The 13,842-nt window shown below is 35.4% G+C and overlaps 1 protein-coding gene across 1 annotated transcript in view; it reads right to left on the bottom strand.

Annotated features, from left to right (window-relative positions):
• The window catches only part of ERBB4 (erb-b2 receptor tyrosine kinase 4), a 1,413,192-nt gene that overhangs the window by 453,188 nt on the left and 946,162 nt on the right, over positions 1–13,842 (bottom strand). The window contains exon 5 of the mRNA XM_069075217.1: positions 4,710–4,775. Coding sequence (XP_068931318.1) covers positions 4,710–4,775 — 66 coding nt within the window. The remainder of the gene's footprint in view (positions 1–4,709; positions 4,776–13,842) is intronic.

Here is a 13,842-nt window from a genome sequence, read left to right as displayed (position 1 = left end):
CCAGTAAATGCAAAAACCCCAGCAATTTGGGACATAGTTCTCTCCATTCTGGAATCAGAGTTCTAGCATGGCAAAGAGCTCAAAAGTCAAGTGATTGGCTGTCAAAATGAGCAAGCAACAGTAGCACAAACAGATGATAGAATTCTTTTTGAGGACAAAAAGGATCAAGGCATGGGGCAAAAGAAGACATCAAAATCAGAATGCCTGCATCAAAAGCCTCCAAGAAAAGTATGAATTGGTACAGGCTAGGGAGGAGCTCAAGAAGGATTTTGAAAATCAAGTAAGAGAAGTGGAGGAAAAATTGGGAAAAGAAATGAGAATGATGCAAGAAAATCATGAAAAGTGAGTCAACAGCCCGCTAAAGGAGACGCAAAAATATACTGAAGAAAATAACACCTTAAAAAATAGAATAACTCAAATGGCAAGAGAGACCCAAAAAGCCAATGAGGAGAAGAATGCTTTAAAAAACCAAATTTGCCAGATGGAAAAGGAATTGCAAAAAGTCACTGAAGAGAATAACTCCTTCAAAATTAGATTGGAGCAATTGGAAGCTAATGACTATGAGAAATCAAGATACTATAAAGCAGATCCAAACAAATGAAAAAATAGAAGGCAACATCAAATATCTCATTGGAAAAACCACTGAACTGGAAAATAGATTCAGGAGAGATAATTTAAAAATTACTGGACTACCTGAAAGTCATGATAAAAAAAAAAGCCTAGACATCATCTTTCAAGAAATTAGCAAGCACAATTGCCCTGATATTCTAGAACCAGAGGGCAAAATAGAAATTGAAAGAATTCACTAATTACCTCTTGAAAAATATCCCCAAAAGAAAACCCCTAGGAAGATTATAGCCAAATTCCAGAGTTCCCAGGTCAAGGAGCAAATGCTACAAGCAGTCAGAAAGAAACAATTTGAGTATTGTGGAAACACAATCAGGATAATACAAGATCTAGCAGCTTCTACATTAAGGGATGGAAGGGCTTGGAATATGATATTCCGGAGGTCAAAGCAGTTAGGACTAAAACCAAAAATCACCTACCCAGCAAAACTGAGTACAATGCTATAGGGAAAGATATGGTCATTCAATGAAATAGAGAACTTTCAAGCATATTTGATGAAAAAACCAGAGCTGAACACAAAATTTGACTTTCAAATACAAGAAGCAAGAGAAGCATGAAACGGTTAACAGGAAAAAGAAATCAAAAGGAACTTATTAAAGTGGAGAACAATTTACATTCCTACATGGAAAAATGATAACTGTAACTCATAAGACTTTTCTCAGTATGAAGATAGTTGAAGGTAATATATATATATATATATATATATATATATGTATATAAATATATATATATGTATACCTACATATGTATGTAGGTATAAGAGGATATATGTATATACAAATATATATGTGAGTGTGTGCATATGTATATACATCTATACATAGACAGAGGGCACAGGATGTGTTAAATATGAAGGGATTATATCTAAAAAAATAAAATTAAGGGGTGAGAGAGGAATTTATTGGGAGAAGAAGAAAGGGAGTGATAGATTAGGGTAAATTACATCATATAAAAGAGGCAAGAGAAAACTGTCACAATGGAGGGGAAGAGCAAGAATGTGAAAGGGAATGGGACAACCTGATTCTCATTGAATTTGGCCTAAGGAGGGAATAACATACATAGTCAGTAGAGTATCTTACCCTACAGGAAAATAGGGGGGTAGGAGGTAAGAGGGGGAGGACAGAAGAGATTGGTGGAGAGGGTAGTTAGAAGCAAACATTTTTGAAAAGGGATAGTGTCAAAGGAGAAAATAGATTAAGTGGGGGTAGGATAGGAGGAGGGAAATATAATTAGTCTTTCACAATATAACTCCTATGGAAATGATGTGGGTAACTACGCATGTGCAATCTATATTGAATTGCTTATCTTCCCAGTGGGGGTGGGTGAGGAGGGAAGAAGGAAAAAAAATCTGGAACTCAAAGTTTTAAAAGCAAATGTTTAATTTTTTTTTACAAGCAATTGGGAAATAAGATATACAGGTACTAGGGTATAGAAACCCATCTTTCCCTATTAGAAAGTTAGGGGGAGAGGAGGGGGAGGATATAAGAGAGAACAGATTGGGGATTCATTAGGCTTGCTGTTTTGGGGTGGGGGAGGGGAAATATGGGGAGAGAAAAATATGTAACTCAAAATCTTGTGGAAAAAATGTTGATAACTAAAAATAAGTAAATTAAAAAAATAAAATGAGGTTAGACTACATGGGGAAAAAAAGAATAAAATATATAATTAAATGATACTTTTGGGAGGCGTTCTAAGTTCAAATCCCAACTCAACATTTACTAGATATGTCACTGTGGCAAAGTCACTTCACCCTGCTTGCCTCAGTTTCCTCATCTGTAAAGTGAGCTCGAGATGAACAGGTCAACCAACTCCAATATTGCTGCCTAGATAACCCCAGAAAGGAGTCACAAAGAGTCAGACACAACTGAAAAACTACTAAACTACCACTTCAAGAGTAGGAGCTTGGGAATCTGTGAATATGTAGCCCATAAACCACATGCACTGCTGAACTAAAAAAAAAAGTCATTACCTAATATTAATAACAATAGTCGCCCACATTTATATAGCACCGTGAGATTTTTATAGAGGAATGCCTGAGCTGGGGCAGGAAAAGTTATAACTATGATTACACAGCTAGTTCGTGATAGAGTCAGGTTTTGATTTGGGGCACAAAATTGGTGATAATTTTAAAGAACTACTAACTACTATTTTGATAGGCAATACATTTTCCCTCCTTCCAAAGACCCCATTTAGCCAACATGACACAGCTCCTAAGAGTGCCAAAGGCACATGTGAGACTAAACGAAAAACATACCTGCCAACAGGAACCCTCAGAAAGCTATGCTGATAGTGTGCTTAAAGATAAAAGGGCATTCAGGAACTATTTTAAATGAGATAAGATGACTTCATATATCTTGCTGGCCCTGAGATAACTCTGTTCCTTTCATCATCATTATTGATTTCCGGAAGGCTTACCCAGAGGGCTCAGCTCTTGGGACTCAGTTCTTACCAATGGAGAATTGTCATTCTTAAGTTAAGGGAATAACTAAGCTTACCAAATAACAAGTAAAGGCTGATAAGTTTTCCTCTTCCTGACATGACTGTATTAATCCACTGAATCAATTTACTTAAGCTGTTCTGTGTAACAAAGTATACCACGATTTTACCCACCTTAAAAATACCTTACTTTTAGAATCACAAGTCCACAGAAAGCATGGCTCCCAGTGCAGATCAAAAGCCTGATGTAAATCCTTGACAAGTGATCAAGGAATACATTCTCTATTGAGATTTATATAGGTTTATGGCCACTCTAATGTCAAATGGGAGTTGAGGGAATGGATGTTAAGTAGCTTTGTAAGACCATTTCCCTATGCTGGTTTTCAGGTGGGGTCTAAAACTACAAATGCATTACATGTTTTTGTTCTCCACAGATGTCCAATTTACTCTAATCTTCACACAAAGCCCATAACTTAGTGTGATCTGTAACATGCAGCACTAGAAATAAATCCAATTTAAAGCAATCTCCGCCAACGTTGTTCCAGTGTTCTTGTCACTGACTGGGCCATCAGCAGCAACAAAAGCAGCACCTACATTAATCACTCTTCACCTAGTCTTGGATGGTTTTTCACTAGGAACTTTATAAAGGTGAAAATATTTGCAAATTTACTATGAAAATGAAAAAGATGGATTGCCCTGGGGCAGTAGCTGCTAATCTTAAAATCATTAAGCACTTTGGGAGGAAAACCGAAAAATTTGAGACATTTAAATTATGCAGCAGCAGATCAAGGTCAAGGCTAACCTCAGCTTGCAGACCCAGTGTTCAAATTAAGTCACAGTCTTTTCATTGCCAAATCTATGTCTGGCAGGTTTGGAGATGATTATCCCTACCAAATTGTCACAATGGTCACACTTTCAATTTCAAGTTCCACTAATTCTATAAAACACTTTTATATTCCTTTAAAAAATTTCTCTCTCCTGCAAATCTCACCTCAGGTGTTCATAGATATTGTGAAACCCTTGAAACCCCTGTGATACTTGGATTTTTGTTTACCAACCACTTTGTTTCAGGCCAAGATGTTTTTCACTCAGATCTTTCCTCTTTGCTTCACTTCCCCACTAACAAGACATTCATTATCAGGGCCTTGTTCTCCCCAAGACTGTGCAATTTGTCATTTGCCACCACTCTTTACCAGCAAATGACACACGAGATATTTCCTGCTTCATTTTCAGTATCAAAAAGAGACACCTCTTGGAAAATATCATTTCCTCGACCCTGATAAGGGCTGAAAACAAATAATCAATCCCCAATTTCATTACCTTTCCCTCTTCTGAACTTCCAGAGCACTATGTTATACCTGTGCCAATATTTACTTGCTCATGCTTATATTGTAATCTATTTCTTTTTCACACTCTCACAGTTCAGACACACTAATTTAATTGTTGTTTCTCAGACATAAGATTCAACCTCCCATCTCTCTGCATCTTTGCATTCCATGCTACCCATCATTACAATGTTTCCTTCTCATTTTTACTTCTATGCTATGTTTTCCTATGCCTTAGGACAGGAAATTAAAAAAAAAAAAGAAAAGAAGAAATGACCACTCTCATTCCCCTTTTTCTTTTTCTTACTGTCAATGACTTACAGCTCTGGCAGTGGCGTTCTGTGGGCCCCCAACATCGGCCTGTGCAAGACTTGTGGCACCGCCCACCTGCAGGACAGAGAGGAAAAGTATGTAAATTAGAATCTTTCAATTCTTCACCAGGAGTGATCATTCAAGGGAAACGACTTTCACTCCTTTATGAGAATCTTTATGCTGCACTAGAGTTGAAACATTGCCCATAAAAAGTCCACTTAAACGGGAAGGCCTGAATGTCAAATATATATGAGATTGGAGCACCGACTCGTGGTATTTGAAAACCTCCCATCATTTTATTTAAAAACAACAAAAAGGTTGAATTTGTGGTATCTCTCACAAGCAGTTTTAGGGGAAGAAAAGGAAGGACATATGGGAAACAAGTTTTCACTTTGTCTCGCAGAGCTACCATGGATCTTTTGGGGAGTTCCACCTCTAATGCCAACTGAGAAAGGATGAAATAATATTCAAGTAATCATACTGAAAACTACATAGAGATTAATAACATATTTTAATAAATATCCTTCTAAGAAGAAAATGTTCTAAGTATAACTGTCATACTTCTTTATGTAGCGAAACAAAATCACATATGTTTTTTAAGAGCCAAGGGCCTATAAAATCCAATTTAGCTTGCAAAATTTGATGTGGGAACTTTCATATTTGCAAATATGCCCTTTTTCTCTCCCAACTGTCTCTTTCCCCTTATGAGTTGTTTTTGTTTTTTTATAAAGAACATTTGCCTAAAGCAAATAGACAGCTTCCTCAAAGTAGATTTACAGAACTCAACCACTGGATCTAAGAAGAAGCTATGAACACTCAATTCCTTTAAAACATGCTTTGTGATTTCTTTGCAGCTAGATGGCACAGTGGATAGAGTGTTGGATCTGGAGACAGAAAGACCTGAGTTCAGAGAGAGAGAGGGAGAGAGAGAGAGAGAGATTGAGAGGAGACCTCAGAGACCATTTAGTACAGACTTCTTTACAAATGAGGAAACTGAGACCCAAAGATGTTAAGCTACTTGCCCAAGGTCAGAGAAGTTGTAAGCCTCAGCAGAAAGATTTAAATACAGATACTCTGAATCCAGAGCAAGCGTTCTTTCTTTGGTACCATCAGGCCTTCTAGTTACTGATCCAAAGTCATAGTAAATTAGGGGAAAATCTACGATTAGAATCTCAGTCTCCTAATAGTTAGTTAGTTACAGTGTCTAAGAGCCTACTTATATGTATATTCTAATATATCATGCAGACTACTTATTTATAAGGTGAAACCATCTCTATGGGGCATCTGTTATTGCTTTTTTTTTTTTTTTTGCCTTTTGGAGGGCAATTGGGGTTAAGTAACTTGCCCAAGCTCACACGGCCAGTTTTTGTGTGTGTGTGGGTGTTAAATATCTGAGGCTGGAACAGAACTCAGGTCCTCCTGACTCCAGGGCCGGCGCTTTACTCACTGTGCCACCTAGCCACCCCTGTTATTGCTTTTCTACCTAGCCTTTTCTACTTAATCCCATTTCATTCTCTATGGTCAGTTGTGAAAGAAGATACTGGTCAGATAATTGCAATAACATTAATTCTATAGCCATTTAGCAAAAAATTCTTGAAAAGGATAGATATGACAGAGATGTCAGTCTAGGTCTGATTTTAATTTAAGGACTATAGTTTTTTATTTTAATTTTATATTTTAACTTACAAAAATATATTTTTTTCTCCTTCCCATCTGCGCCCTCCCCACAGGAAAAATAATACTGTTTTTAACAAATTATACACACTAACCAACATTCATAGCTGCATAGTTAAGCAAAATAAATTTTCCTCCTGTTCACGTCCAAAAATCTGTCACATTCTGCCTCTTTAGTGTATTTCTTTTCTGGCAGGATGTAGCCTATAGTATTTAATCCTCAACTTGGAAGACATACCAGCTTGGTTAACTTCCTTATTTTTCATTGGTCCATGTCTATTAGAACTTACCATGTTTAAAGCTCATTTGTTAAAAGTATGCCAAAAAAAAAAAAACCTCAACTCTCCCACACCCATACACACACATAAGTTTTCACTTAACTCCTCCCATATCCTTCTACCCAGCTGGATATGGATGGCATTACTGATTAGGTTATACAGTAATTATATGTACTATATTCCAGCCACCTTTATAAAAGCATCAGATCCTTACTATATTACAGTTCATTTAAGGCAATTATGCCTGTGAAGCGCTATTGCTGACATCATCGGCGTATAATTTCCTGTCACTCTTTGCCATCTGTTTATTTAGATCACAAATGCATTATAACTACATAATGCAAACTCATTCTGGCTGACAGGAAAAGGGCTCCATCTGGCATGAATAATATAACTTTAATCAGTAATAATGATAATTATTATTAAGAACCTACTGGAGTTCTTTTGTATAAAGCTAATAAATCTAAATTGATTTATAACAACGGAAATTAGAAAAGATTGTGAGGAAAAACAGAAAAGGCTGGAAAATTTTCATGGCACAAACTTTTTTTTTTTTTTTTAATGAGAAAGTAGCTATTGTGGGGGTTAATGGGTGCCTTGTTTCTCTAGATGTGCTAAAATCCATTAAATCGACCCATTAAGTGGTCAGTTAATTGCAGATTTCTGAAACAGGGGATGATCTGTCATTTATTCTCTGGCTTCTTGATCTACATTTGAGCTAATAAAACATTTAGTTTTGTTCTTTATGGACAAAATACTATAAGTGAGTAGGAATATTGCAAGTTTAGATTTCAGAACAGGTGTGCTCCCTAGCCTTTTCTCTCCACCCACCCTTCCTTAACAAGTCATTTTTAAATTCCTGTCTTTGTGATTCCCTCTCCAAACCCTGATACCTCCATGATTTTTATAGGCAAAGATTTCTTTCTTCATTTCAAAGACAGTGGGACTAGTTTTGCTCTTTGAAGATCCTTGGTAAACAGCCAATTATCCCTTGTCAAATTCGAACCCCTTTGGAAATAAAGGTTTAAGCATCTTCAGAAGTCATTAACAACAACAACAACAAAACTTAAACTTGTCCATTTCCTGTTATAGGACTTGGGTATCTTAGGAAATCATTTGCATTTATATGGAGATATTTAATTTCCCCCCAAGGGGAAGCAAGTCAGAGACTCCTTCCCAGATCATGAACAGTTTTGGCATTATTCCTTTTTCCCCTTCCTCAATTACATAGGCAAAGTAGGGAAGTGAGTGTGTGCTCAGCACATTTCTAAATTAAATGATCACATTTAAAGGACTATGTATTAAACATTCTGAAATAAAACATCCTTTGGCACACTGTCCTCCTGAAACAGCAGCATCTGGAAGATTTCAGCAGCCAAAGGGAATCCTTCCATTTGTGCTGTTTGAGGAGGGCAGCAAGGAGACTAAGAACACTATAATTTCCTCCTAGTTCTACTGTCTCCACCTATATAACAGAAATTAGCATTACAATCTGCATGGGAAAAATCAAATGGATTAAGGATGTCAACTGTCAACACTATGCCATGCATTTGGAAAAGGCTACTAGGTTAACCTATCAATGCATAGATACAGACAGGCACTAGAGATAGATAAGGAGCTGGCTACAGGAAGTAATTGAGAGGGAAGGATAGATCATTTTGGATGTGGGAAACTATGTACCTTTAGTAATCCCAAACTGGTCCTTGATACAATATAATTTTGGGTACCATTATCCTTCTGGTGATGCTATGTGGATATATATCATGGAAAAACACAACTTCAGAAGAATCAATACAATGGGGGAGGCAAATGGAAATGGAGAGGCATTGATGGGTAAGTGAATCCTCCCCAAATCTGTATAGGCAACAGCTCATCTTTAGCTTTCAATACATCTTGTGATTACTGAGTTTTCCTTTGACTCATAGAGCAGGTTATTACCATTGAAAAATATTTCTTAATTGGTAGATTGATTACCAAATTTTCAAGAACAATGCACTAATTATATCAGAGAAAAAATATGAAATGCTTTAAGTAAATAATGAATGGAAATGCAGACATAATTAAGAACACAACTTTTTTTCATCCCTGAAAACCCACTCTTCTTCATAATTTCTCTGTTTCTGTGGGGAAAAAAAAAACAACCAAAAAAAACCCAACATCATGATTCCTGGATTTGGCACCAAAGTTGAGTTCAAATGTTAGCTCTCCTGCTCGTCTGTGTGAACATAGACAAGCTGCCAAGTCTTGTTACTTCAGGGTCCAGAATATGTCATTTCTATCACATATCTACACATTCATATAACTACCACCCCAGTTTAGTCACCTTTCACCTGGACTATCTAGATAAATAAATACTTTCCCTGCCACAAATTTTGTTTCCTTTTTCAATCTGTCTCCCATACAACTAGGTGCCAAAGAGATATACCTAAATCACATGTCACTGCTTTGCACCAGAAGTTTCAGGGGAATCCTCTTGCCTCCAGGATTAAATACAAATTCATCTACTCAGCATTTAAAGTCTTTCACAAGCCATTTCCAGCCTACCTTTACTTGACTTATTGTGGCCCTTCATAAAATCCATGTTTCACCCATATCTGCTACTTTTCTCCCTACGGAAAGTTCTATCTCCATTCCTGTAGAGAGGTTGCCCCCCTCCCCCCCTTTCCTGGAATGTATGCCTTTCTTTCTTTCTCTCATATTCTTTTTTTTTTTTTTTTTGGAGAACGGAAGGTAGGGCAATTGAAGCAAATGACTTACCCAATGTCACATGGCCAGTTTTGTGTTAAGTGTCTCAAGCAATATTTGAACTCAGGTCCTTTTGACTCCAGGGATGGCACTCTATTCACTGCACCACCTAGCCGCCCCTTTCTCTCATATTCTTTAGCTTCTTTGAAGGCTTAGATAAAGTTTTATCTCCTACAGGCAGCCTTTTATGATCAATAAATAAATCAATGAGAAAATAATTATTAACCCCTTATTTGCTAAGCTCACTCATTCACAGTTAAAGAAGTGTTTATATAAATATATATATGCATTTACACATGTGTGTATGTGTGTACCTGTGTGTATACATACATGTATGCTTATATGTGTGTGTTTCTTGCTGTTTTTCCTAATAGAATAGAAAGTCCTTGAGACCAAGTTCTGGTTCATCTTTGTTGTCTCTAGCATCTAGCACAAATTGTGGGACTTAGTTACAAAACTGTCTTGTTACTTTCAACCTCTTATTCTAGAAGTCAATCTGTAGTACATGAACCTGTAAGAGGTAAGAAAGGCTTATCAAAAGAATACAGAAAATGATTACTTAACAAATAACTATATTTTATTTCTTATAGGCATACACATGGTAAAACTTAGAATTTATTTCATGTCATTTTAAATTAGTAGTATGGGAAGGTTTACTGAAATTCAAGGAAGATAGGACCTTAAAGGTTTGGGAAACTCTCTTTTTCCCATTACCTTCCCCATCAGAGGAACCAAAGATCAATAGATGAAAAGGGGAGTTCTTCAGTCAGTTTTGCTATATGAGAAAAAAATTCTCAGTGATAATATAATTATTACCCATTTTAAATTGGGAATAAATATAATGAAAATCATTAAAAAATGATCGATGTTAAGTATAGACTATTTCTTATTCACTAAATGTTAACTTATAGAAATTTAATAATTTCAACCTATGTGACTGTGCAAATAGAACTGGGAAAGCATTTATGTTAGTTGGATTTTCGTTCATTCCCCTTTCCTTAATGACTTTGCTCACAAGGGGAAAATAGTGAAGTCACATTCAAACCCCTACCATGTCACTGTTGTCTCTTCTGTGAAAGAAACTAACAAAACCACTTCCTATGTATTGGGCACTGTGATAAATGCCCAGGAGACAGATAGGCTTAAACAATCCATGTTCTCAAGGAGCTCAGATTCTAATGGGGAAGCAACATGAAAACTATCTATAGACAAAATATATACATATAGATATGTATTTGTGTGTGAATAAAATGTGTTTATGTGCCCGTGTGTATGTGTGTGTGTTTGTGACAAATTGGAAATTTCAGAAGGTAGTAACTAGCATCAAGGAAGACCAAGAAAAAACTTCTTATTATATGTGAGATTTTAGCTGAGCTAGGAAGGAAACCTAGAGGTGGAGTAAGAGTATTCCAGGCATGTGGAAAGACCAGTTAAAATAAACAGAATAGGGAAATGCAGTACCTTGTGCAAGAAATTTAGAGAAAGACAGTGACACTAAGTAAAGTCTAAGTAGTTTAGAAAGGAAGGAAAGAGCTTTCAAAGTGAAAAAAATGTTAAGTATTTACTTCAAAAGGTATTTAGAAGCGGTTAAAGGTTTTATTGAGCAGGGAAATGACATCAAGAGATGTGTTTTTTATGAAGATCACTTTTACAGTTGCATGGAGGAAAGCCTTGGAGAAGGAAAGTAGTTAGCAAGCTATTGTAATAATCCAGAGTGGGGTGATGAGTGCCTGTAACAGGGTGGTGGCAGTATCAGAGGAGAGAAGAGAGAATATGCAAGAGACATTAATGAAGTCAGAATTGACAAGACTTGGCAACTGAACAGATATGATGGGTGAGAGGGGATGAGGACTGAGAAAAGGCCATCTTTATAGGCTCAACATTTAATGCAATTCCTTGCACATAGTAGAAGCTTTGTAAATGGTTAATGACTGATTGACTAATAGTAGTTCTGTTTAAAGAAGAATTAAATTAATTCTTAAATTAAATTAATTAAAGATATTTATATTTTGCTTTTTATATTAAATTTGATTTGATTCCTGTGTACCAAAGTTTAATGTCAAGATAACCTAGGTTAAAATATCCTCTCAGCTTTCCTTCTTGCAGTATTTAAACATTAATCTTTAAAATACATATAATTTTTACTTTCCCTACTTCTGCAGGCATGAAAACAACTTTATGATTTATTGAACAAAACTCTTTTGATAGGAAAATCATGATATAATTAGTGTTATCATTATATTTGATAGAAAAAAAACATTTAGCACACTGCCTGGAACATCACAAGCTCTGTAAAAAGTGCCACATAGTTGTTAGGATTAACATCACTATCATACTGAAATACTTTCCTTACTCTTTTCTGACAGATTCTAAGAAAAGAAATATAAAATAACTTTACTTAAAAGAGTATGAAAATTACATGCTATCTTGGGGTGGAGGAAAGGGATAGATGGGGAGAAAATCTGGAACTCGAAATCTTATGGAAGTGAATGTTAAAAACTAAAAATAAATACATTTTTAAAAAGAGTATGGATGTGTATTAACTTATACTCATTTAAATAAACATATTTTTCACCCCCAAAGAAATTTTCTTAAGTCTTTTTTCTTAACTTAAAAAAATTATTTGGAAATTCTTACTTCCACAAGTTCTTTTAATGAAGTAAATAACAGAAGCAGCAGCATCAACAATAATGACAATGATGATTACATCTCAAAGGGAGGAAGAAGATTGATAGATATTCATAGAGCACGTATAAATAGGTCAAAATCCTGTGTGTGTGTGTGTCTGTGTGTATGTATGTATGTATTTTGGAAGTAAAATAATCACATCATCAAGCAATAGAAAAGTTTAGTACAAGTACAACTGGGTTCACTGAAGGTAAAAACAGGTTACATTTTTGGGTGGAACCAATGAAATGATTAAAATCTAAGAACAGAATCAAAAGGACTCTGCATTGGCCTTATCCACATGATTACAGAAACAATATATTTACAAAGAAGCATGAAACAAATAGCTGAGTCAAGAGGACTTCCTAGTGGGGATGGTAGGGTTTATTGTGGTAACTCAGGTATAGAAAAATTCTACCAAAGAACAGAGAAGGGTTATTCATTATGGATTTCAGGTCACAGAAATAGCTGTCTGTTCTTTTCTTGTTTGTGTTTCTATTAAATTTATCTTAAATTCTAGGCCTAGCTAAATGTTTACTTGTAACATCTGTCATTATGTGTGTATACTACCCTCCCTTCTCTCTCTCTCTCTGTCTCTCTCTCTACACACACACACACACACACATACACACAAACACTGTCATTGCATGTGTATACAATCTGTATAAACAATTATATAAAATACACACACACACACACATATATATATATATGGTACATGTATAGTGTATACATATGTATGGACTTAAATATGTGCACATATATACTGATGGTTGAATACTATAAATTATAAACTGCATATCGTAGTCAGGATAACAGATAGTCTTCATTCAAGTAGTTGCTCCTCTATGAATGATTAAACCACATTTTTTGTAGTGATTATAGATCTCATTTAATAATTATGGATCATTTAATGCTTGAGCTATGAAAAAGTTACCATCACCAGGTAGAAAAAGAGAGGGGATTAAAAAAAAATGTAGATTTTTTTTTTTACCAAAGTCAAATTTTGTGAAAAAAAATTGGCTATGTTATCAATAACATTATCTTGATGACTAGGAGTTATAAGGAAACATTCACTTGATAATGAGAAAGAAAAGCTTGCATATATGAAATGATCTACTATTTCATTCAGAGAAAGCAATTAGAAGCCATTAATTATCAATGCTTACAGCTGTTAGCTCAGCTTAGGGAATGTGACGTCCCCTACTGTGGAACAGAATTAGTTCCAATCAGTGTCAAATGAATTTCTGAAGTAATGAAAAAGGGTTCTGAACAAATCAGAAAAGTCCCCTGGAAGGAGAGAAGTTTGTCTTCTATTTGGTGGCTACATCAAGAAAAATAAATACTTGTAATGTATTTGATGCAAACATGACTTTTTACGATTACATCTGCTCTTTTTCTATTCTTTGCTATCACAAAAAATGGATGAAAATATTATTTTTTTCCAAGATATTTAATGGCATTTATTAAACAAATTATATGTTTCTAATATTGGGTGGAGAATCATTATTATTTAAAAGTTTCCCCTTGTTTTCATTGTTATTTCACATTTTCCCCATATTCTACCCCAACTAGGACATAACCTATTGAAATTACCAAAATTTAATGTAGGTCTGACCATGTCATTCCTCTGCTCAGAGTCCTCTCTCTAGTGGTGCTCTAGAGTTCAGAGATAAGATACTGTGAGCATTTATCTTGAGATATATCTATCTACAACTATGTCTATATCTATCTATATATCTCTCTCCCTTAATATATTCTACATTGCAGGAAACAGC

Source organism: Petaurus breviceps, unplaced genomic scaffold, assembly GCF_028583685.1.
Source record: "Petaurus breviceps papuanus isolate PSGF00001 unplaced genomic scaffold, PetGlider_PUasm1.0 90903, whole genome shotgun sequence".
Taxonomy (NCBI): Eukaryota; Metazoa; Chordata; class Mammalia; order Diprotodontia; family Petauridae; genus Petaurus; species Petaurus breviceps.
This window is presented reverse-complemented; position numbering and strand designations above follow the sequence as displayed.